The sequence below is a fragment of the Eptesicus fuscus genome, chromosome 14, assembly GCF_027574615.1.
Source record: "Eptesicus fuscus isolate TK198812 chromosome 14, DD_ASM_mEF_20220401, whole genome shotgun sequence".
Classification (NCBI taxonomy): Eukaryota; Metazoa; Chordata; class Mammalia; order Chiroptera; family Vespertilionidae; genus Eptesicus; species Eptesicus fuscus.
The window spans coordinates 72,284,272-72,308,696 of record NC_072486.1 but is presented as its reverse complement, the minus strand read 5'-3'; the positions used below and the strand labels follow the sequence as shown (position 1 = coordinate 72,308,696).

The window sequence follows — 24,425 nt, the reverse complement described above, 5'->3', positions numbered from 1 at the left end:
TCCTTGTTTTTGCAAACTTACAAGAGTTCCTACTTTCTTTCTTTTTTTAACAGATATAAGCTTACCAAAGTCGGCAACAATATGCTACACAGCTGCCTTGCTCAAAGCAAGAGCTGTCTCTGACAAGTAAGTGAGTAACAACTTGTGTGGTACTAAATGCCCCACCGACTTAAGGAGATGTTGCTTCAAGAGCTTCTCTGGAAGTCTCTTGTTCTATGAGCCCCTGCTTATAAGCATGCGTTTTCCAAAATCTGCTATCTTTTCTTTCACTACCAGCAGGAGGGAATGTACACCCTGAAGTATTGTAGGGGTGTAAGAATCCCTGAAGAGGGATTTATATAAAATTCCATGCCTCTGAAGTGACTTTCTTTTCTTTATTCTTCCTTTTTTTTTTTTTTTTTGTCAGATAATACAAACTAAAAGGCCTACTTAGGACTTAACACAAAATGCCTTTCTTTCATTCGTTTTTTTGCCTATTCCTCTTCCTTCAGCAGTCCAAGACTGGGTAGTAGTATGGCAGAGGGGGTGGTCATCTCCATTCTTTGTCTCATCTACTCCAAACCAACTCCCCGCCCAGGGTCTGTTTACTTTGAGTGGCCATCTCAATGGGATATTTGCCCATTTTACTCAGGCAAGTGACTGTGGCATAGAGAATTTCCATAAACATCCAAGACGACTGGCAGGTGAGAAAGAATAGATGGCTTAACGGTTTTTCGGTCAGAAACACACTTCCCCATGTATTCCCTTGGTCCCCCTGAAAATCAGATAACAGGGAAAGAAAATAGCCTCTGCCATGTCAGACAGGTTTGCTGTTAAGTGTGTGTGCACTTCAAGACCGAAGTAATTGTCTTTCATTCTTTTTTTGTCCTGTAGATCGCCAGTACCTACTGCAACATCTTTTCTCCCTACACAGCGACTCCAGCTTGGGAGGGCAGGGCCAGGGTTGTCACAGCTTCCCCTGTGGTGTCTGCCTGCCAAGCACAGCTCTGGAGTTAGCCCTGGGTGTGAGGTGAGAAAGAGATTGCATGGTCTGGTTTTTTTCATCCACTTGGGCAGGTGTCTGGCCCGCAGTTGGGGCGTGCACACCCCCCTGCCAGCCCGGCCGCAGGCAGGTTCTCCTGCTGCCACTGAGGCTGCACGGCTTACCCTCCAGGGCAGCACTGAGGCTGGGTTGGGAGTTCCTTGAAAATTCTCCCCAGTTTTGTTTTTAACCAAGAGTGTTCTTCTGTAACCTAGTTTTCTCTTTTCCTACACTGTCTGCCCTCATCAGTCCTATCCCCGCCCCTGACCTAAGCAGGTGTCCCAGAGAAAATTTAGATAGCGATTTAGACAGAGAGACTTGACGCTGAATTTAATTTCTGCCACGATTAGATGCAAACATGCTTTCTGCTTCTGTGGGGGTTTTTGTTGGCCTTGGTCTGAGGTGTCACTCAGAGGTTCCATGTAGTGGAGGTTTGGAAAGGTCATGCCATTGGCTTGCTGTGGTTTTATGGGCCCTTGAAATGTAGATGCCACTCTGGGTTGATGCTCAGAGGTCCCAACTGGATGGTGTCTGTCTTTCTGCTTTTCAGATTCTCTCCCGAGGCTGCATCTCGACGGGGGCTGAGCACAGCAGAGATGAATGCAGTCGAGGCCATTCACAGAGCTGTTGAGTTCAATCCTCACGTGCCAAAAGTGAGTATGTGGAATCCCCACAGGAACTCGTTATGATAGCGGAGAAAATGTTCCATGACCACAGTATCATGTCTTGAATGCAAACAGTCATAAAAAAAATGAATTGCATCCAACGAACGTTGAGGCCCTGTATAATCTATGATTATTAACTTCATTTTTAAGCAAAAGCTTCATGCAAGAGGCTTTGGGGCTGGTTTTCAGCCTTCATATAATCAAGGTAAATTGATAGGCCTGGCTTAGACAGTCCAGGTCAAGAAAGTCTGAAATTGGCAAACTGTGGAGATCTCAAGGGCGTTGATGTATTTGACAGGAATTTCACACAAGTTTTTAGTCTTACTTAGACCCAACTCGGGAAATGAACCTTGTTGTGAATAAAAGTGATAAAAAATACTTACCAATGTGACCTTCTGTGTCTCTCTAAATAAATGATAATTAATTAGTAGTGGCAAGAAATTAATAGGGAAAACCTCCGAGTATGAAGAACTATTATTCTTTTGACTTGTGAGTGCCATTTCGGTAAGTTTGTGTAATAGGAAATATTTAACCACATGATTGACCAATTTATAACTATAACTACCCATTATAAATACCAATTTAATATTTCTAATGTATTTTTTCTGAATTTGATTTTAAGGGAGTCAGTCATGGTAGAAATATACAGATATTTCTATAATCTTTTGTTCAGGGGATGGATGTATATTTATGATTTACCTGTATTTGAGTACCTACTATGTGATAGGCACATCACTTAACATTTTCAGCTTTTTTATATTATACAGCACATTTTGGCCTCTAGGAAACTATTCCTTCAGTGCATATCAGGTATTGCAGGGCAGAATTTTCTTGGCAAAATGTCTTATGAAGACTTTATTGGTGAAAAGTGACAAAAGAAGTCTGTGGTGCAAGTGCCGCAGTTGCCGCAGTTACGGAAGGGCGTATTCATCCACCCTAGTCCCAGTGCATGATGACCAGCCTAGCATCTGTAGTCTTAGGTATTGTACGTAGAGTGGGATAAAATACTTCTCTTTATTTAATCTTTTTCAGCTGAGTTAAAAAGGTTCACTCAAATATTATTAAAATGTAAAACTAGTTATGAAAACTTCATACTGAATTACAGTAAACTGAAGTCATCAACTAATACTTGTTAAATGCCTCTCACTAACTACAGAGCTATCCTATGAAAATAAATAAGGCTCTTTTAGAAATAGTATGGGACAGTATAGTCCTAGACTCTGAGACAAGAGCTTGCATTCAAGGTCTGTCTCTGCTACTTGGGCTTAGCATCTCTGAACTCAGAATTTCATCTTTCAAATGAAGATAAAAATGATAAGGTGAGATAATACAGTCAAAGTTTTTAAAAAAACTTGAGTACTATTTGTTTGTAAACTATTAAAATGGTTAATGTTTTACTTGTTGGTGGCTCATTAAGTCTCAGAACCATGTCTTAACTTTTCTAGTTATGCCAACCAGAGCCTTATAATCCTGGGGCTCAAGCTAAAAAACTGGTATAATACCTGTTGGTGAGATATGTTAATTGAAGCTGTTGTTTAATTCTTGGTAATGGTCTTAAATAGTTCACTCAGCCTCTAGAAAGAGTATTAAAATCCCTAAGAAACAGTCTAGCTACCATGGAAGGATATGACTCAGTCAACTAGCACTCTCCCTGCAAAATAGAATTCTTCTAAAAGTGGAAACATTTTAAATATTTGATTTCACTCTATTTTCTAATCATTAAATGGAGAAAAGATAGGCTATGCAGGTAAATTGATTGTCTACCACTTTTATTTGTTGCTGAATGTGCCGAAGGGAAACTTGTTTCCAGATCTCCTTTCAACATTTCCATGAAGAAAAGGTCCTGTGAATACTGGCCTCATATGTTCAGAATTAAGTGCAAATCTCTGGTACATGTATACTATATGCAGGCTGCTGTAAACATCTCTTATACATGTTCTGCAGTTTATTGCACTGCTTGCTAATACTTCAGTAAACACACCCACACACATGCGCACATACACACACATTGGTGCCTTTTAAGGCAGAGAATAGCCTTAATTCTAATGAGATATCAATGAAGAATATTGAATGGGGCAAAGTAGGTTTACAGCTGTGAGCACGAGAAGCACAAAGTATATTCTTGTATTACTAGTTATTAATTATTGCATTTTTTTAAATACAAACAACTGTAAATCTACTTTTGCTTCACCCTGTAAAAACACTTAGACTCTTGGTATAAGAAGGGGCCTTAATGGTTACCTAGGACACTTTTCCATCCTAAGCTTGACTCTCCTTATAGTGATATTATGATAGTTATTTTATTATTGGCTTCTATTGGATGTTTACTATGTGCCAAGCACAATGCTAACTGAACTACATATGTTAACTCATTTTTTCATAACAACATTGTAAAGTGTACCATGTTATTGTCTCTGCTTCCCAGATGAGGGCACTGCCGGTTTGAGAGGTTAAGTAACCTGCTCATGATCACACAGTAAATAGATGACAGAGCCTGGACTGATCTGGGTTCACTAGCTCTTAAACATCACTCCACTGGTGGCAGGCAGCCTATGCTTGAACACTTCACATGATGACAAGCACATCACTTCGTAGGGCCCTCAATTCCTTGTGGACAATTCCTACTTCTTCAAGATATTATCATGTCTTAAACACTTCCCTGGCTCTTTTTTCTCTCTCTCAGGAAGTTGTCAATGGCCTACCACAGGAATTTCCAGTACCTTCACACTGTTTTATCCAATTATAGTCTTCTCAGGAGAAAAAAATACCAAATGTAGTAGCTAGAACTGCCTTCCATGCATTTTTAGCTTTGTTCCATAAGGTATTCCATTAAGCAAAGGTACACAGTTAATATTTTAACATTCAGTGAAAAATATTATTTACTCCAGGAGGTTTACTCTTAGGAACGAAGAGTAACCTGCAAACATGAGGAATAGGAGTATCTCTCTTAACCACATCACAGGAATGGGAAATAAATAAAAGCAATAAAAAGCCGTGGGTCTCTATTCTGGAGGAGCCTCTTAATAGTCAGCTGGATTCTAAATATGAGGATTTCTGAAGCTCTGGTTTGCAGCACATTATAAGGAGGAATCAGCCCTTAGACTCATCATTGCAAATCAGTTCCCCTCCTGAGGAACTGCAGCAGTGTCTCCAGCCCTACAGGACCCTTCATCATCTGCCTCCACTTGTTTTTTCATTTTTCCCAGCTCCTTCTAGCAGACTGTTCATTGTTCCAGAAACATTCTCTTCCCCTTCCCTCTTTGCTTCTTCTGAGGAAATCCTACTCATCCCTCACCCCACCATTAAAAGTCACCACCAGGAAACTATACCTTCCTCATCTGAGAATCAGTCACTCCCTGTGTAATCTTTCACTATAGTGCATTGATTATGTACTTACTGCTTACTCTTTTTTTGAGGATGACTAGGGGTGTTAGGATCTTAATTTTTTATATCAGAGAAAGGTATATAATTATTTATATTATCATCATATAGTCATACTTAAGACTTTTTCATTCTGCACATTTTTAATACGTCGGAATCATAGTCACACAGATATTAGTATTTTTAAAAAACATGGACCACTTAAATTGAACTTTATGGTTGGGTATTGGGAGTATATCTGTTTTCTTGGGGAGGATCATCAAATTTTCTGGTTCTTTGACCTTAAAAAGGCTATCCTTTAACTTAACATTAAAGTCCAAGTCTTTTAGTCATGTGCCTTTAAACACTAAAATGCTGTATTCTCTGTAACTATTTTCTGGATGATTTACTTTAATATGTTTATGTCATAGAAACACAAATCATGAAATCTACCTTCTTAACAAATTTTTAAGTATACAGTACAGTGTTAATTATATTCACATTGTGTGCAGCAGATCTCTAGAATCTTCTCCTCTTTCATCACTGAACCTCTGTATCATTGCACAACAACTTTCCATTCATCCCTCCCCCAGTCATGGTAACCACCATTTCATTTTCTGTGTCTGTGAATGTGGCTGCTTTAGACACCTCCTATATGTGGTCCTTCTGTGACTGGCTTTTCTTGGATTCTAAATACGAGGATTTCTGAAGCTCTAGCTTGTACTTACTCCAAGTTCATCCACATCACAGCATAGGACAGGATTTTCTTCCTTTTTAAAGCCTGATTAACATTCCATTGTGTGTGTATGTGTATCCATTCATTTATTGATGGAAATTTAAGTTGTTTCCACTTCTTGGCTATCTACACTAATAAAAGAGAAAGATGCAAATTGACCGTACCTTCGTGACGCCCACCAGCCAATCAGGAGTGAGTAGGCAAATTAGCAGGACTAAGATGGCGACGGCCACAGAGCCAGCCAGAGCAAGCGGGAGGCTTGGGTCGCCCCTGGCAATGGAGGAAGCCAAGCTTCCCGCCCGCCCGGGCCAGCCGCAGAAGGAGGGACCTGCAAGCAGAGGACACGGAGCCGGCCCCAACGGGCGCGCGGGAGGCTTGGGTCACTGTCGCCCAGGCCAACCACCGAGGGAGGGGCCTGCAAAAGGTCCTCAGCCCCTTACCCAGGCTGGCCACGCCCCCATGGGGTGAGGGTCCCTGCTGGGGGGCGAGGCCAGCCTGCAAACAGCCATCAGCCCCTCACCCAGGCTGGCCACGCCCCCCAGCGGGGACCCTCACCCCATGGGGGTGTGGCTGGCTTGCAAACTGCCCCAGCCCCTCGCCCAGGCCAGCACCGTCCCCAGTGGGAACCCCCACCCCAATGGGGGTGTGGCCGGCCTGCAAACCATGACAGGCCCCTTGCCCAGGCCGCCCTGCCCCCCAAGGGAACCCCCACCCTGATCCGGGACACCCTTCAGGGCAAACCAGCCTGTGCACCAGGCCTCTATCTATACTAATAAAAGGGTAATATGCTAATTAGACTGGGAGACCTTCCAGACGTTCTTCTGGACAAAGTCATGGTGGGGGGGCTGAGGTAGAGGCAGTTAGGGGCCAAGAGGGGAGGGCAGTTGTGGGTGATCAGGTCAGGATGGCATGGCACTTGTGGGTGATCAGGCCGGTGGGGGAGGTGGCAGTTGGGGGTGAGCAGGCTGGTGGGGGGGGGCAGTTGGGAGCGAGCAGGCCAGCAGGCAGAGTTGTTAGGGGCAATCAGGCAGGCAGGTGAGCGGTTAGGAGCCAGCAGTCCCGGATTGCGAAAGGGATGTCCCAGATTGGAGAGGGTGCAGGCTGGGCTGAGGGATACTCCTCACTCTGTGCACAAATTTCGTGCACTTATATATATATATACACATGTACATATACACACACATATATATATATACTAGAGGCCCAGTGCATGATTGAATCATGCACATGTAGGGTCCCCTACACGCTTTCACTTTCGATCACGGGGGAGCTGGGTGCCTGTCTGCTGGTGCACCAGGCCTTTCAGAAGCCTCTGGCATGGCAGAGGCTTCTGAAAGGCCTGGTGCCTGAGCGGACAGGCACCCAGCTCCCACGCTTTCGTTTTTGATCGCGGTGCACCAGGCCTTTCAGAAGCCTCCGGCGCGGCAGAGGCTTCTGAAAGGCCTGGTGCCTGAGTGGACAGGCACCCAGCTCCCACGCTTTTGCTTTCACCGGAGGCTTCTGAAAGGCCTGGTGCCTGAGTGGACAGGCACCCAGCTCCCCCGCTTTTGATGGTCTGCGGTGGGATGTGAGCTCGCTGCCCCAGAGGTCCCTTCTGTGCCACAGCACAGCCATGGCACAGACGCTGAGCTCGAGCCGCTGCTGGCAACGCAAGCTCAGCGTCCCACTGGCCCAATCGGCCACCCCGGCCACCCCGAGTCCTGCCTCCCCGCGCCTCCTGGCCAATCGCGGGCATAGCGAAGGTACGGTCAATTTGTGTATTTGTCTGGTATTAGGTAGGATATGGGTAATATGCAAAGTGTCCCCTCGAGAGTTCAACTGGGAGACCAGGAGTTCGATCTCTCACTATGACATGTGCTGACCACCAGGGGGCAGTATGGAATGAAGGAAGGCCCTGGCCAGCAGCTGGTAGCTGGGGAAGGAAGGCTCCAAATGGCAGCCAGAAGGAAGCCCCAATCAGCCCCGATTGCTGGCCAGGCGTAGGGACCCTACCTGTGCACTAATTTTGTGCACCGGGCCTCTAGTTTTGAATAATGCGGCAATGAATATACGAGTGCAAATATCTCTTTAAGATCCTTTTTTCAGTTCTTTTGGGTGAATACTCAGAAGTGGGATTGCTGAATCATATGGTAGTACTGTTAATTTTTTAAAGAAATTCCATACTGCTTTCCATAGTGGCTGCATCATTTTACAGTGCACAGGAGTTCCAATTTCTCCACTTCCTTGCTAGCAATTTTTATATTCTATTTAAAAAAAAATAGTAGCCATCCTAACATGTGTGAGGTGATATCTCATTGTGGTTTTGATTTGCATTTCCCTCATTGTTCGTGATGATGAGCATCTTTTCATGTACCTGTTGGCTATCTGTATGTCTTTGGATAAATGGCTGTTCAAGTCTTTTGCCCACTTTTTAATCAAGTCTTTTCCCATTTTTTAATATAATACTACTAGAGGCCCAGTGCACGAAATTTGTGCACTGAGGGGGGGGGGGGTTGTCCCTCAGCCCAGCCTGCACCCTCTCCAATCTGGGACCCATTGAGGGATGTCCGACTGCCCGTTTAGGCCCGATCCTACCTGCCTAAATGGGCAGTCAGACATCCCTCTCAAAATCCAGGACTGGTGGCTCCCAACTGCTCACCTGCCTGCCTTCCTGAGTGCCCCTAACTGCTTCTGCCTGCCAGCCTGATCACCCCCTAACCACTCCCCTGCCAGCCTGATTGATGCCTAACTGCTCCCCTGCCAGCCTGTTTGCCCCTAACTGCCCTCCCCTGCAGGCCTGGTCACCCCTAACTGCCCTCCCCTGCAGGCCTGGTCCCTCCCAACTGCCCTTCCCTGCTGGCCATCTTGTGGTGGCCATCTTGTGTCCACATGGGGGCAGGATCTTTGACCACATGGGGGCAGCCATCTTGTGTGTTGGAGTGATGATCAATCTGCATATTACTCTTTTATTAGATAGGATAGAGGCCTGTTGCATGGGTGGGGGCCAGCTGGTTTGCCCTGAAGGGAGTCCCAGATCAGGGTGGGGGTTCCCTTGGGGCGTGGGGTGGCCTGGGCGAGGGGCCTGTGGTGGTTTGCAGGCCGGCCACGCCCCCCGGCGACCCAAGTGGAGACCCTGGTATCTGGGATTTATTTATCTTCTACAATTGAAACTTTGTAGCCTGGAGTGGAGCCAAGACTCCTGCTTGCTCTGTGGCGGCAGCCATTTCTGTTGGGATTTATGTATCTTCTATAATTGAAACTTTGTAGCCTGGAGTGGAGGCCAAAGCTGGCCAGGGCTTCAGAAGCTTAGCTTCCTCCATCGCTGGGGGCAACCCTAGCCTCCTGCTCTTTCCAGCTCCATGGCTGCTGCCATTTCTGTTTGGATTTATTTATCTTCTATCATTGAAACTATGTAGCCTTGAGTGGAGGCCTAGGCCTCCATTGCCGGGGAAACCCAAGCCTCCCTCCTGTGCTCTGTGGCCGCAGGCATCTTGGTTGGGTTTATTTGCATATTCGCTCCTGATTGGCTGGTGGGTGTGGCTTGTGGATGTAGCGGAGGTACGGTCAATTTGCATATTACTCTTTTATTAGATAGGATATATTAAAATAATATATATATATTTTAATATAATACTACATATAAGTATATATATATATATATATATATATATATATATATATATATTTCACAGATTTTTCTCCCATTGCATAAGTTGCCTTTTCACTCTGTTGATTGTTTTATTCTGGTGATTGTTTTTGCTGCATAGAAGCTTTTTATTTTGATGTAATCCCACTTGTCTATTTTTTGTTTTTGTTGCTTGTGCAATGTTCAAGAAATAATTGTTAAGACAAGTGTTATGAAGTTTTTATCCTATGTATTCTTCTAGAAGCTTATAGTTTTACGTCTTACGTTTAAGTCTTCAATGCATTTTGAGTTGATTTTTGTATATGGTGTAATACAAAGGTTCAATATCATTCTTTTGCATATGTATATCCAATTTTTCCAGTACCATTTGTTGAAGAGAATGATTTAATTCTTGTATCTTCTATTGTAGATATCAGGTTGTGGTCCACCTCAATAGTGCACTATTTTGGGCTAAAGATTTTTTGATGTTTAGGATAGATAAACAGAATGGGAATTACTGAGTAACATATAGGCACCCAGCCTAGGGGTACTTTAGGGCTCCTGATATTTATTGCCAAATTGCTTACCAAAAAAGATGGTAGCAGTTTGCACTCCCATCAGCAGGCAACTCCTTTACCATTTCATCACACCTTCACCAACATTGAGCAGTTTGTTTAAAACAGAAAGAAGGAAAACAAAAAATATTTATGCTTTTATTAGGTACAAATGGAATTCTATTCTTTTAGTTTGCTTTTTTTTTTTTTTTTTGCTACTACTAGTAAGCAAATTATGTAGACTACCTATTATGGGAAAATATAATGATGGAGCAAGGGGTAGCAACATAAAGGCAGGCAGATCTGTGAAGTATTATTGAAAGCGTTCCAAGGTATGTGAAACAGGGACTCCCACTACTTCCTGTCTAAGCATCAAGGAAACTATGAGAAGGGGGGAATTAATTAGCTCCTTGTCCATTTCCTTTTTAATAAAATGGGGATAAAAATTAAGGTTGCCCTAGCTGGTTTGGCTTAGTGGATAGAGCATCAGCCCACGGATTGAAGGGTTGCAGGTTTCAATTCTGGTCAAGGGCACGTACCTTGGTTGCAGGATCAATCCCCAACCCGGTCGGGGTGTGTGCGGGAGGCAACCAATTGATGTGGCTCTCTCATATCAATGTTTCTCTGTCTCTTCCCCCTCTCTCTAAAAATCAATGGAAAATTGTCCTCAGGTGAGGATTAACAAAAAAAATCCTATATAATAAAAGCCTAGGTGGCGTCACGCCCTCACATGATGCCCTTGTGTGACGTTATCACAAGATGGCCACCACAAAGATGGCTGCGCACACAGTGGAGGTGGGGCCTGGCGGCTGCTCTGCACAGTGAGGCCTGGGGGTCCTGCGGCTCTGTGTAGCGTGGAGGAGGCCGGTCCCACGTCTCCGCAGCCTTGCGTAGAGGAGGCGGGTCGCAGTAGGGGAGGGCATTTGGCAGCAATCAGGTCGGCCGGGGAGGGCAGTTGGGGGCGATCGGGCCAGCAGGGGAGAGCAGTTGTGGGCGATCGGGCTGGCAGGGGAGGGCAGTGGTGGGCGATCAGGCTGGAAGGGGAGCAGTTAGGCATCAATCAGGCCGGCAGGGGAGCAGTTAGGGGGCGGTCAGGCCGGCAGGGGGGACAGTTGGGGTCAATTGGGCCAGTAGGAGAGGGCAGTTGGGGGCGATCACGCTGGCAGGGGAGCAGTTAGGCATCATCAGGCCGGCAGGGGAGCAGTTAGGGGGCAATCAGGCCAGTGGGGGGGGGGGCAATTGGGGGCAATCAGGCCAGCAGTGGGGCGCAGTTGGGGGCAATCAGGCCGGCAGGGGGGGCAGTTGTGGGCAATCGGGTTGGCAGGAGAGGGTAGTTGGGGGTGATCAGGCTGGCAGGGGAGCAGTTAGGCATCAATCAGGCCGGCAGGGGAGCAGATAGGGGGTGGTCAGGCCGGCAGGGGGGGCAGTTGTGGGCAATCGGGCCGGCAGGAGAGGGCAGTTGGGGGTGATCAGACCAGCAGGGGAGGGCAATTGGGGGTGATCAGGCTGTCAGGGGAGCAGTTAGGCATCAATCAGGTTGTCACAGGAGCAGTTAGGGGGCGATCAGGCCAGTGGGGGGGCAGTTGAGGGCAATCAGGTCAGCGGGGGGGGGCAGTTGTTGATCAGGATGGTGGGGGGGCAGTTGTGGGCAATCAGGCTGGCAGGGGAGGGCAGTTGGGGGCAATCAGGCTGGCAGGGGAGCAGTTAGGCATCAATCAGGCTGGCAGGAGAGCAGTTAGGGGGTGATCAGGCTGGCAGGGAGGACAGTTGGGGGCAATCAGGCCGGTGGGGGGGGCAGTTGTGGGCAGTTGGGGGTGATCAGACCGGCAGGGCAGGGCAGTTGAGGGTGATCAGACCGGCAGGGGAGGGCAGTTAGGGGTGATCAGACTGGCAGGGGAGGGCAGTTGGGGGTGATCAGGCTGGCAGGGGAGCAGTTAGGCATCAATCAGGCTGGCAGGGGAGCAGTTAGGGGGCGATGAGGCCGCAGGCAGAGTGGTTAGTGGTGATCAGGCAGGCAGGCAGAGGGGTTAGGGGCATTCAGGCAGGCAGGCGAGTGGTTGGGGTGATGAGGCAGGCAGGCAGAGTGGTTAGGGGTGATGAGGCAGGCAGGCAAGCGAGCGGTTAGGAGCCAGCGGTCCTAGATTGCAAGAGGGATGTCCAATTGCTGGTTTAGGCCTGATCCCTGTGGCAGTTGGACATCTGCTGAGGGGTCCCAGATTGCAAGAGGGTGCAGGCCAGGCTGAGGGACCCCTCCACCCCCATGCACGAATTTCGTGCACTGGGCCTCTAGTATATATATAGAAAGAGAGAGAGGAAGGGAGGGAGTTAGGGAAGAGGGGAGAGAAAGAGAAAGAAATGCTTATTACAGAAAATTTGGGAAGCATAGGAAAAGTGCAAAGAAATTAATCTCCCATAAAATCAGATATTTAGCCACTATTAGTATTCAGTCTATTACCTTCCAATGTTTTTAGTGCCTACAAATACATTTATTACAAACACCATACTCTGTATGTACACTTTATTTATTTAGTAATATATCATGAAAACATTATGCTAAAAATATTCTTCTACCAAGAAGAAGAAATAAAAGGCATCCAAATTGGAAAGGAGGAGGTAAAACTTTCATTATTCACAGATGACATGATACTGTACATAAAAAACCCTAAAGACTCCATCAAAAAACTAATAGATTTAATAAATGAATTTAGAAACAAAGCAGGGTACAAAATTAACACCCCAAAATCTATAGCATTTTTATATACCAACAGTGAACTCGCAGAAAGAGAAATTAAAAAAACAGTCCCCTTTACCATTGCAACAACAAAAAAATTAAGATACTTAGGAATAACTTAACCAAGGAGGTAAAATACCTGTACTCAGAAAACTACAGGATGTTGAAAAAAGAGATAGAGGAAGTTATAAACAAGTAGAAGAATATACCGTGTACATGGATTGGTGGAATCAACATCATTAAAATGTCCATATTACCCAAAGAAATCTACAGATTCAATGCAATCCCTGTTAAAATACCATTGGCATATTTCACAGACCTAGAACAAACATTCCAAAAACTTATATGGAACCAAAAAAGACCTCAAATAGCCGCAGCAATCTTGAGAAAGAAGAACAAAGTTGGAGGAATCACAATATCTCATATCAAGTTATACTACAAAGCCATTGTAATAAAAACAACCTGGTACTGGCACAAGAACAGGCATATAGATCAATGGAACAAAACAGAGAACCCAGAAATCGACCCAAGCCATTATGCTCAATTAATATTTGACAAAGGAGGCAAAAACATAAAATGGGGTCAAGACAGTCTCTTCAATAAATGGTGTTGGGGAAAATTGGACAGGAACATGCAAAAAAATGGAGCTAGACCACCAACTTACACCATACACAAGAATAAACTCAAAATGGATAAAAGGCTTAAATGTATAACATGAAACCATAAAAGTCCTAGAAAAAACCATAGGCACCAAAATCTCAGACATCACTTGTAGTAACATGTTTACCGATACATCTCCTAGCACAATGGAAACTAAGGAGAAAATAAACTAATGGGACTACATTAAATAAAAATCTTCTGCACTGCAAAGGAAACAATCAACAAAACAAGAGAGTCCACTGCATGGGAAAACATATTTGCCAATGACAAATCCGATAAGGGCTTAATCTCCAAAATATATAAGGAACTCATACAACTTAATAAAAGGAAGACAAACAATCCAATTTAAAAATGTGCAAAGGACCTAAATAGACACTTCTCCAAAGTGGACATACAGAAAGTCAAGAGACATATGAAAAAAATGCTCAAAGTCACTAATTATCTGAGAGATGCAAATCAAAACGACGAGATATCACCTCACACCTGTCAGAATGGGTATCATCAACAAGTCAACAAACAACATGTGTTGGCGAAGTTGTGGAGAAAAGGGAACCCTAGGATACTGCTGGTGGGAATGCAGACTGGTGCAGCCACTGTGGAAAACAGTATGGAGTTTCCTCAAAAAATTAAAAATAGAACTACCATTTTACCCAGTGATCCCACTTCTAGGAATATATCCTTAGAAACCTGAAACACCAGTTCGAAAGAATGTATGCATCCCTATGTTCATAGCAGCGCAATTTACAATAGCTAAGATTTGGAAACAGCCTAAGTGCCCATCAGCAGATGAGTGGATAAAAAAATTATGGTACATTTACACAATGGAATACTAGACCACAATAAAAAATAAAAAAAAGAACCCTTAACTATTTGCAACAGCATGGATGGACCTGGAGAATATTATGCTGATCGAAATAGCCAGTCAGAGAAAGATAAGTATCATTTGATCTCACTCATATATGGAATCTAATGAACCAAATAAACTGATGATCAAATAGATCCAGAGACATAGAAACACGAACAGACTGTTGAACCTCAGAGGGAAGGCAGGGGAGGGTGGGTGGGAAGAGATCAACCAATGAACTTGTATGTATTTAGGCATAACCCGTGGACACAGACAATTGGGTGGTGCGGGCCTGGTGGGGGGGTGGTGGGGAGATGGAAGTGGGCTGGAAGAGGTTAATGGGGGGAAAAGGAGGACATATGTAATATTTTTTTAATTTTTAAAAAATAAATTTTAAAAACCACACCTCATAAACACATACACACACAAATAAAAGTATTCTTCTATTAACAGCTTTTTGGGAACAACTTGATAGCCATTGTCTAATTATGCTGTAATTTAATTAACCTGTTTTTTCTTTTTATTTATTCACATATTTTTTGCTAATGACTTTCATATGGCTTCTGATCTTATTGGTATGAAAATTCAGTAATTGGCTATAAATTAATTCCTTGGCATTAATATCTATATCAGCGGTGGGAACCTTTTTTCTGCCAAGGGCCATTTGGATATTTATAACATTATTTGAGGGCCATACAAAATTATCAACTTAAAAATTAGCCTGCTATTAAGAGTTGCTTAGTTATTTGGCTACCTCAATAAAATTATAAATCACTCTTTAAAAAAAAAATAGCCTGCTATATTTGGTCAAACATTTAATTAATTCACTCCCTAATGCCTTGGGAGGGCCAGACCAAATGATTTTACAGGCCTTATATGGCCCACGGGCCAGACTCCCCACCCCTGAATATGAAGGATAACTTTGGGATCATTTTCACTCGAATTATTATAGAATTTTAAGACCTTAACAGAAAAGATCTGACCATTCATCTGGGGTGGGCTCTGATGGACCAAATTTCTCCTGGGGCTTTCCTGACAGGGAAACCACCCTCTGCTCAAATACCTCCGTAACTAGGCACGACTCAGCTCCTCTTTCTATGTTCCTGTATTGGGCATAAGAAGCTAGATTCTGACAAATAGGTTTTGAAAAGTTGCTTCCAAAACTTTTAGTAGCCTGATTTGAGAATCTGGGAAGGAAGTTAGAGACAGGTTGGCAGGCAAGATAGCAGGGAGTGCAGGCTTAGCTAATAGAAGCCAAGTAATTATTATAGACAGGCCGCGAGAGTTCTCTGATTTACAAGATACAGTTATTCTAATTGATTTCTGTATACTTGTGGATAGGGATCTGCCCCTTTCCATTTATTTTTCACTTGACAAGTAAGATATGAAATGTTCCATGCCTTTCTAATTTAAATGTTACACATGTTGAGAACTGACCTTGCCAGCCATTTTAAGCCTGACCAAAAACATAACACGTTGCTATTAGCCTTCATCATCTGGTTAGAGCCAACATGTTGTATGGAACTGTATAGGAATATAAACCTCCTTTATAGCATAACCTATTTCTGCCATAAAGTAGATGTGATGAGAAGGCAGCTAAGTTTCCTTGGTAAGTTGTTCTAGTCAGCCTCATGAGGCTGATTAGGCCAAGGATGCTCATTGAGAGACTTCTTAGGAAGAGATTCATGCTCTTGAGGATCTTATGATTAAGCTGAGGGGAAAGACACGTGGATAAATAATATAAGGCAGTATGTGAAAATTATACAAATGCTGAGATCAGAGGGAGCTTAGGGGATAAACATAACATTACCTCACAGCCCACATTTGGGGCTGTGAATGATGTCCTTGAAGCCATATGCACCACATTCAGCCTGCAGGCTGGGTAAACCATCCATCTCACACATGTGCACTACTATTTTCCAAATTTTAAATGCCAGCAATGCTTTTAAATGAATTCTTATTTTATGACATCTGTTGTAGCCCCACCCCCTTCTAGTTTGTTTCAACATCTACCTACAAAAATGGGTGACTACCAGGCTCAATTCTTCTCAGGTGTCCCTATACCTGAAGGTTTCTTGGGCCAAGAGAAGAGTTTTCTCATAAATGCTTAATGAAATTACTTTGAAAGCTTTCCCTCATAATGGAAATAAAAGGAATAGTAGCTTACACTTTTCTTTCAGCCATTTTTTGGTTTTCAGGAACTTCAAGAGATTTCTGTATATGTGGGACACATGAGCTAGTGGTTTTCATATTTAGTTTGACTATTTGGTAGGTAAGGTGGCTGTAAATTATTAGAGAATTCAGAAATCAAAATCTTACTCTAGAGCTGTTATTAGGTAAGAAATTTTCCTATTCCTTTGTTCTCTCGATGATTATTAATAGTAACCAGTTGGTCTTCTCTAATTTACTCTGAAACAATTAGTACAGTTTGTACCATTTTACAAATTATTTATCTTTCTCATGACTCATAGCATAGCCTTTGGGGTCTTTTAAGATCATCCTGGGTAGTAGCAATATATAGTCCAATGGCTTCTATTATGGTGACAAAATCATGAGAGGATAGTCAAATATCTCTAAACATAAAACTCCCCTTTATATTTATATTATGGCTTGTATTCATGATAAATATGGTGCTAGTTGGATTGCTTAGGTAATTCAAAATTGTTATTTTTTCCAAAAGATTTTTGCCTTGTGCTGTTTTAAAACAAGATGGAGAAGGAAAGCAGTAACTTGTAGAATTTAAAAAGGCATATAAACAAAAAGTTCTTTTGGAACTCATACTTGAGGAGATCCCATCAAAATAATAAACAGTTTTCATGAACTGGCCTGGAAAGAGATCTTTCTCTTGAAGAAGGCCTTCTTTCTTACCTGTCCCCCAACTGTGATGGCTGTGGATCCCTGTTTTCTGCTGCACTGTGGGTAGGCTCTCTCTCTTTCTTACTCTTCTTCCTGCTTTGAGGCTTCTTCAAATAGCAGGCCCCAAATGAGGAAAGTTTTATTTGCTGAAGCAAGAGGCCAGAATGTGTCCTCCCAACTCCTGCTGAGCAGTACACCCTGACACCACCTGTGCCAACAGGAGAGGAAGCTCAAGGCAACTGCACCCAGCAGGCCCAAAGTGCCTGAGTCCACAGTGAGCTGTAATGACACGTTGATAGGGGTATCGTAATCTCTATTCTGTATGTCGGGGTTCTTCCATTTTTCCCCCTCTTTCACAAATTTCCACCAACAGTTAAATCCAGACAATTGTTTGTGGTGTTAAAAGTGTTGAATATCTCTTCTTATAGCACTTCCTTTTGCTGTGTTTGTCCCATTTTAATTCTATATCCCTCCATCATCTGTTAATCTCCATTTTTTTAGTTACTTTTTATTTTTCAATTATAGTGGACATATACTATTATATTAGTTTCAGATGCACACCCCAGTGATTAGACATTATATAACTTACTAAATGATCATAGTGATAAATCTCCTACGCATCTGACATAATACATAGTTGTTGTTGTTTTAATTAAATCTCTGTTGTTTAAAGTATAACATATGTCCCCTTTTCCCCCCATTGACCCCTCCTAGCCCAGCCCCACTCCGCCCACCTGGCCTTCACCAGCCTATTGTCTGTGTCCGGGTTTATGCATATGAGTTCTTTGGTTGACCTCTTCCAACCCACCCACCTATCCCTGCCTTCCTTCTGAGATCCCACAGTCTGTTCTATGGACTGGATCTGTTTTCTTCATCAGTTTATTTTGTTCTTTAGATTCCACAGATGAGTGAGATCATGTGATACTTGTCTTTCTCTGACTGGCTTATTTTACTTAGCATAATACTCTCCAAGTCCCTCCATGCTGTCTCAAAGGGTAAGAGATCCTTCTTTTTTACTGCTGCATAGTGTTCCATGGTGTAAATGGACCACAGCTTTTTTATCCACTTACCTGCTGATGGGCACTTGGGATGTTTCCAGATCTTAGCTATTGTAAATTGCGCTGCTATGAACATAGGGGTGCATATATTCTTTCTGATTGATGTTTCGAGTTTCTTAGGATATATTCCTAGAAGTGGGATCACTGGGTCAAATGGCAGTTCCATATTTAATTTTTTGAGAAAACTCCACTGTTTTCCACAGTGGCTGTACCAGCCTGCATTCCCACCAGCGGTGCACTAGGGTTCCCTCTTCTCCACATCCTTGCCGATACTTGTCCTTTATTGATGTGTTGATGATAGCCATTTTGACAGGTGTGAGGTGATAGCTCATTGTCGTTTTAATTTTCATCTCTCTGATGATCAGTGACTTTGAGCATTTTTGCATATGTCTCTGGGCCATCTGAATGTCTGCTTTGGAGTAGTGTCTATTCGAGTCCTTTGCCCATTTTTTTATTGGACTATTTGTCTTCCTGGTGTTGAGTTGTATGAGTTCCTTATATATTTTGGATATTAACCTTTATCGGATGTATTATTGCCAAATATGTTCTCCCATACAGTGGGCTTCCTTTTTATTTTATTGATGGTTTCTTTTGCTGTTCAGAAGCTTTTTATTTTCATGTAGTCCCATTTGTTTATTTTCTTTTTAGTTTCCTTTGCCCTAGGAGATATATCTGTAAACGTTGCTATAAGACATGTCTGAGATTTTGGTGCCTATGGTTTCTTCTAGAATTTTTATGGTTTCATGACTTACATTTAAGTGTTTTATCCATTTTGAGTTTATTATTGTGTATGGTATCAGTTGGTGGTATAGATTCTTTTTTTTGCATGTGCCTGTCCAGTTTTCCCAGCACCATTTATTGACGAGACTGTCTTGACCCCATTTTATGTTCTTGCCTTCTTTGTCAAATATTAATTGAGATAAATGGCTTGAGTCAATTTCTGGGGTCTCTGTTCTGTTTCATTGATCTATATGACTGTTCTTGTACCAGTACCAAGTTGTTTTGATTACAGTGGCTTTGTAGTATAACTTCATATCTGGTTTTGTGATCCCTCCACTCTTATTCTTCTTTCTCAAGATTGCTGCAGCTATTCAAATAGGGCTCTTTTTGGTTCCATATAAATTTTTGCAGTATTTGTTTTAGATCTGTGAAATATGCTGTTGGTATTTTAATAGAGATTGCATTGAATCTATAGATTTCTTTTTAATTATGTTGATTCTACCAATCCATGAACCCAGTATATTCTTCCACTTGTTTATTTCTTCCTCTAGCTCTTTTTTCAACATCCTGTAGTTTTCCGAGTACAGATATTTTACCTCCTTGGTTAAATTTATTCTTGAGTATCTTAATTTTTTTTTGTTGCAATGGTAAATGAGATTGTTTTTATAGTTTCTCTTTCTTAGAGTTCATTATTGGTGTATAAAAATGCCACCCATTTCTGGATGTTAATTTTATATCCTGCTACATTGCCTAATTCATTTATTAAATCTAGTGGTTTTTTTTATAGATTCTTTAGGATTTTCTATGTACAATACCATGTCATTTGTGAATAATGAGAGTTTTACTTCCTCCTTTCCAATTTGGATGCCTTTTATTTCTTGTCTGAATGCTGTGGCTAGGATTTCCAGCATTATATATAATAATAAAAGCATAATATGCTAATTAGACCGGACATCCTTCCGGACGACCTTCCGGACGAAGCTGGGGCTGCAAGGGAAGCCCAGGTCCCAGGTGCCAGAGGGAAGGCAGTGTTGGCAGCCGGGGGAAGGAAGGCCTACTCTTTCATGAATTTCGTGCATTGGGACTCTAGTCCTATCTAATAAAAGAGTAATATGCAAATTGACTGTACCTCTGCTACTCCCACAAGCCACGCCCACAAGCCAATCAGGAGCAAATATACAAATAAAACCACCTAAGATGGCTGAGGCCAGGAGAGCAGGAGGGAGGCTTGGCTTTCCACCTGCCCTTGCCGGCCCAGGCCTCTGCTTAAGGCTACAAAGTTTCAATTATAGAAGGTAAATAAATCCCAACAGAAATGGCTGCGGCCATGGAGCGAGCAGAAGGCTTGGCTCTGCTTCAGGCTACAAAGTTTCAATTGTAGAAGATACATAAATCCCAGATACCAGGGCCTCCACTTAGGTCACCAGGGGGCGTGGCCGGCCTGCAAACCACCACAGGCCCCTCGCCCAGGCCACCCCACGGGAACCCCCACCCTGATTTGGGACACTCTTCAGGACAAACCAGCTGGCCCCCACCCGTGCACCAGGCCTCTATCTTATCTAATAAAAGAGTAATATGCAGATTGACCATCACTCCAACACACAAGGTGGCTGCCCCCATGTGGTCAAAGATCCTGCCACCATGTGGACACAAGATGGCCACCACAAGATGGCCAGCAGGGGAGGGCAGTGGGAGGGACCAGGCCTGCAGGGAAGGGCAGTTGAGGGGGACCCAGGCCTGCAGGGGAGAGCAGTTGGGGGGGACCAGGCCTGCAGGGGAGGGCAGTTAGGGGTGACCAGGACTGCAAGGGAGGGCAGTTAGGGGCAAATAGGCTGGCAGGGGAGCAGTTAGGCATCAATCAGGCTGGCAGGGGGTGGTTAGGGGGTGATCAGGCTGGCAGGCAGAAGCGGTTAGGGGCAATCAGGAAGGCAGGCAGGCGAGCAGTTGGGAGCCAGCAGTCCTGGATTGTTTAGGACAGTCGGACATCCCTCAAGGGGTCCCAGATTGGAGAGGGTTCAGGCTGGGCTGAGGGACACCACCCCCCCATGCACAAATTTCATGCACTGGCCCTCTAGTGTTAAATAAAAGTGGTGAAAGTGGACATCCCTGTCTTGTTTCTGTTCTTAGAGGAAGTGGTTTTAGTTTTTGCCCATTGAGTATGATGTTGGCTGTAGCTTTGTCATATATGGCCTTTATTACGTTGAGGTATGATCCCTGTATTCCCACTTTGCTGAGAGTGTTTATAAAAAACGGGGTTAGATTTTTTTGAGTGCCTTTTCTGCGTCATCTAATTGATAGTATCATGTGATTTTTGTCTTTCACTCTTTTTATGTGATGAATCACAGGTATTGATTTGCAAATATTGTGCCTGCCTTACAAACCTGGAATAAATCCAACTTGGTCATGGTATATGATCTTTTTACTATATTATGGAATTGATTTGCTAATATTTTGTTGAGGATTTTATCAACTATGTCCATCCGGGATATTGGCCTGTAATTCTCTTTCTTTGTACTGTCTTTATCTGGTTTTGGAATTCGGATAATGCTGGCTTCATAAAAAGACCTTGGAAGTGTTCCTTCCTCTTGGGTTTTTTGGAATAGTTTGAGGAGGATAGGTGTTAGTTGTTCTTTGAAGGTTCGGGAAAACTCCTCTGTGAAGCCATCTGGACCAGGGCTTTTGTTTGCTGGAAGTTTGTTTATTACTCCTTCTATGTTATCAGTTGTTATTGGCCTATTCAGGTTTTCTGATTCTTCCTGATTCAGTTTTGGAAGATTGTATTTTCTTAGGAATTTGTCCATTTCATTCACATTGTCCAGCTTGTTGGCATGTAATTAATTGTTCATAGTATTTTCTTAGAATCTTTTGTATTTCTGTGGTGTCAGTTGTTACTTCACCACTTTCATTTCTGGTTTTATTTATTTGGGTCCTCTCTCTTTGGTTTTTGATGACTCTTGCTAAAGCTTCGTCAATCTTGTTTACTTTTCAAAGAACCAGCTCTTAGTTTCATTGATTTTTTTGTATTTTTGTTTTAGCCTCTGTGTCATTTATTTCTGCTGTAATCTTTATTATTTTTTTTCCTTCTACTTACTCTGGGCTTTTATTATTCTTCTCTCTCTAATTCTTTAAGTTGTAGGATAAAATAGTTTATTATTAATTTTTCTTGTTTTTTGAGGTAGGCCTGTAGAGCTATGAACTTCCCTCTCAGGACTGCTTTTCCTGTGTCCCTGAGATTTGGGGTTGTTGTGTGTCCATTTTCATTTGTTTCCAAGAAGTTTTTTATTTATTTCTTGATCTCAGTAACCCATTCATTGTTTAATAACATGCTATTTAACCTCCTTGTGTTTGAATGTTTTTAAATATTTTTACCGTAGTTGGCTTCTAATTTCATTCCATTGTGAGCTGAGAAGATATTGATATGATTTCAGTCTTCTTGAACCTGTAGAGATTTATTTTGTGTGCTAACATGTGGTCTGTCTTTGAGAATGACCCATGTGAACTTGAGAAGAATGTATATTCTGCAGCTTTGGTGTTAAATGTTCTATAAATGTTAATTAAATCCATCTGATCCAGTGTTTCATTTAGAGTGTCTGTTTCCTTATTAATTTTTTGTATGGAAGATCTATCCAGCAAAGTCAGCGGGGTGTTAAAGTCCCCTACTATGACTGTTTTGCTGTGGATCTCTCCCTTAAAATCCTTTAGAAGTTTTATATATATGCACTCCTATATTGGGTGCATATATGTCTTACAGGGTTATAGTCTCTTCTTGGATTGATCCCTTTAGTATTATGTAGTGACCTTTATTGTCTCTTATGATGGCCTTCATTTTGAAGTCTCTTTTGTCTGATATGACTATTGCTACTCCAGCTTATTTTTTTATTTCCATTTGCATGGAAAAAATTTTCCATCCCTTTCCTCTCATCCTGTTTTAGTCTTTTGTTCTGAGGTGGGTCTCTTGTAGACAAAATATAATTGGGTCATGTTTTTGTATCCATTCAGCCACCCTATGTCTTTTGATTGGAGCATTTAATTCATTTACATTTAAGGTAATTATTGATAGTTATTTATTGCCATTTAAATTCTTTATGTCTATGTTTGTCTCTCTATTTCTTCTTCTCATTGTAGCAGTCCTCTAAGCATTTCTTGCAATGCTGGTTTTGTCATAATAAACTCCTTTAGCTTTTGGTGATAAACTCCTTTAGCCATTTTTTGTCTGGGACACTCCTTATTTCTCCATCTATTTTGAATGATAGCCTTGCTGGATATAGTAATCTTGGTTTCAGATCCTTGCTTTCTGTTACCTGGATGACTTCATGCTATTCCCTTCTGGCTTGTAAAGTTTCTGATGAGAAATCAGCTGACAGCCTTATGAGTGCTCCTTTGTAGGTAACAAATTGCTTTTCTCTTTCTGCCTTTAAAATTCTCTCTTTTCTTTAATTTTTGGCATTTTAATTATGATATGCCTGAGCATGGGCCTTTTTGGATTCTTCTTGCTTGGTACTCTTTGTGCCTCCTGACCTGTGTGACTTTTTCCTTCACCAGGTTAGGGAACTTTTCTGCTGTTATTTCTTCAAAGACATTCTTTCTCCCTTACTCACTTTCCTTTCCTCTGGCATTCCTATGATGTGAATGTTACGTTTCATGTTGTCCCACAGCTCCTTTAAGTTGCCCTCCTGTTTTTTAATTGTTTTTTCTTTTTGGTTCTCTGTTTGACTGATTTTTTCTAACCTATCTGCTTAATTCACTGACCCAATCCTCAGCTTCCCCTTTTCTGTGTATTCCTTCCACTGTGTTCTTTATTAGTGCTATGTCATTCTTTATAGTTACTATATCTTTTCTCTCGCTGTTGAGCATCTTTGCCATCATTATTCTGAACTCTATGTCTGACAAATTTCTTATCTCCATTTCATTAAACTCTTCTTCTGGATACTCTTGTTCTTTCATTTGGGGATTTTTTTTTGTCACCCCATTTTGGCTGCCTGTTTGGGTTTGTGTCTGTGTGTTAGGTAGATCTGCTAATACTACCAGTCTCTAGTGCTGGACAATGTTAGATACTGTTTGTGACTGGCCCTGAGTACCCTGATTGGAGCCATCAGCAAGCCACAGCTTGTGGCTCTCTCTGCTGAGGCTGGGTGTCTTTGGGAAGGACCAAGATGTGCAGTGGGGTCTGCTTTTCCTGGACCTGGGCCCAGAAGGAGATCAGGAAGACTCAAAGCCTCCAGATACCCACCTCTGCCTGCAGTCTGATTGCATTCAGGCTTGATTAGCCTTAGGTTATCGGTCACAGGGTGGGGCTACTTGTGCTGGGCTTAGAGGTGCCCAAGAGAGGCCAAGCTGTAAACCAAGGCCAGATGCCGCTAGAGCCAGGTCTGGGGCCACTTAGCAAGAGGTATGGTGTACACAAAGGCCAGATGCTCTTATTTGAGTTATTTTAGGAAAGTCTGAATGAAGAGGCAAGAAAGGCCAGTTGTATGGAAGCACCTCTAAAACCAGCTTGGATGGGCCTGCAAGTTGCATGGGGCTTGGTCTAAGGGACTCACGATGGTGGGATGAATATTGTGGCCAGGTTGATGGAGACTCGGATATGGCACCTGCCTATCAGCTCTTTGCTTTGGG

At 42.8% G+C, this 24,425-nt stretch overlaps 1 protein-coding gene across 7 annotated transcripts in view; it reads left to right on the top strand.

Moving 5' to 3' along the window:
• Positions 1-24,425, top strand: part of ST7 (suppression of tumorigenicity 7) — a 308,974-nt gene that overhangs the window by 261,960 nt on the left and 22,589 nt on the right. For 5 of the 7 annotated variants that reach the window (XM_054725931.1, XM_054725934.1, XM_054725933.1 and 2 more), the window contains 2 exons: positions 54-126; positions 1,572-1,674. In XM_054725931.1, the coding sequence (XP_054581906.1) occupies positions 54-126; positions 1,572-1,674 (176 nt within the window). Of the gene's footprint in view, positions 1-53; positions 127-873; positions 1,010-1,571; positions 1,675-24,425 lie in introns of all 7 variants that reach the window. The other 2 variants (XM_054725936.1, XM_054725935.1) reach the window with 1 other exon arrangement.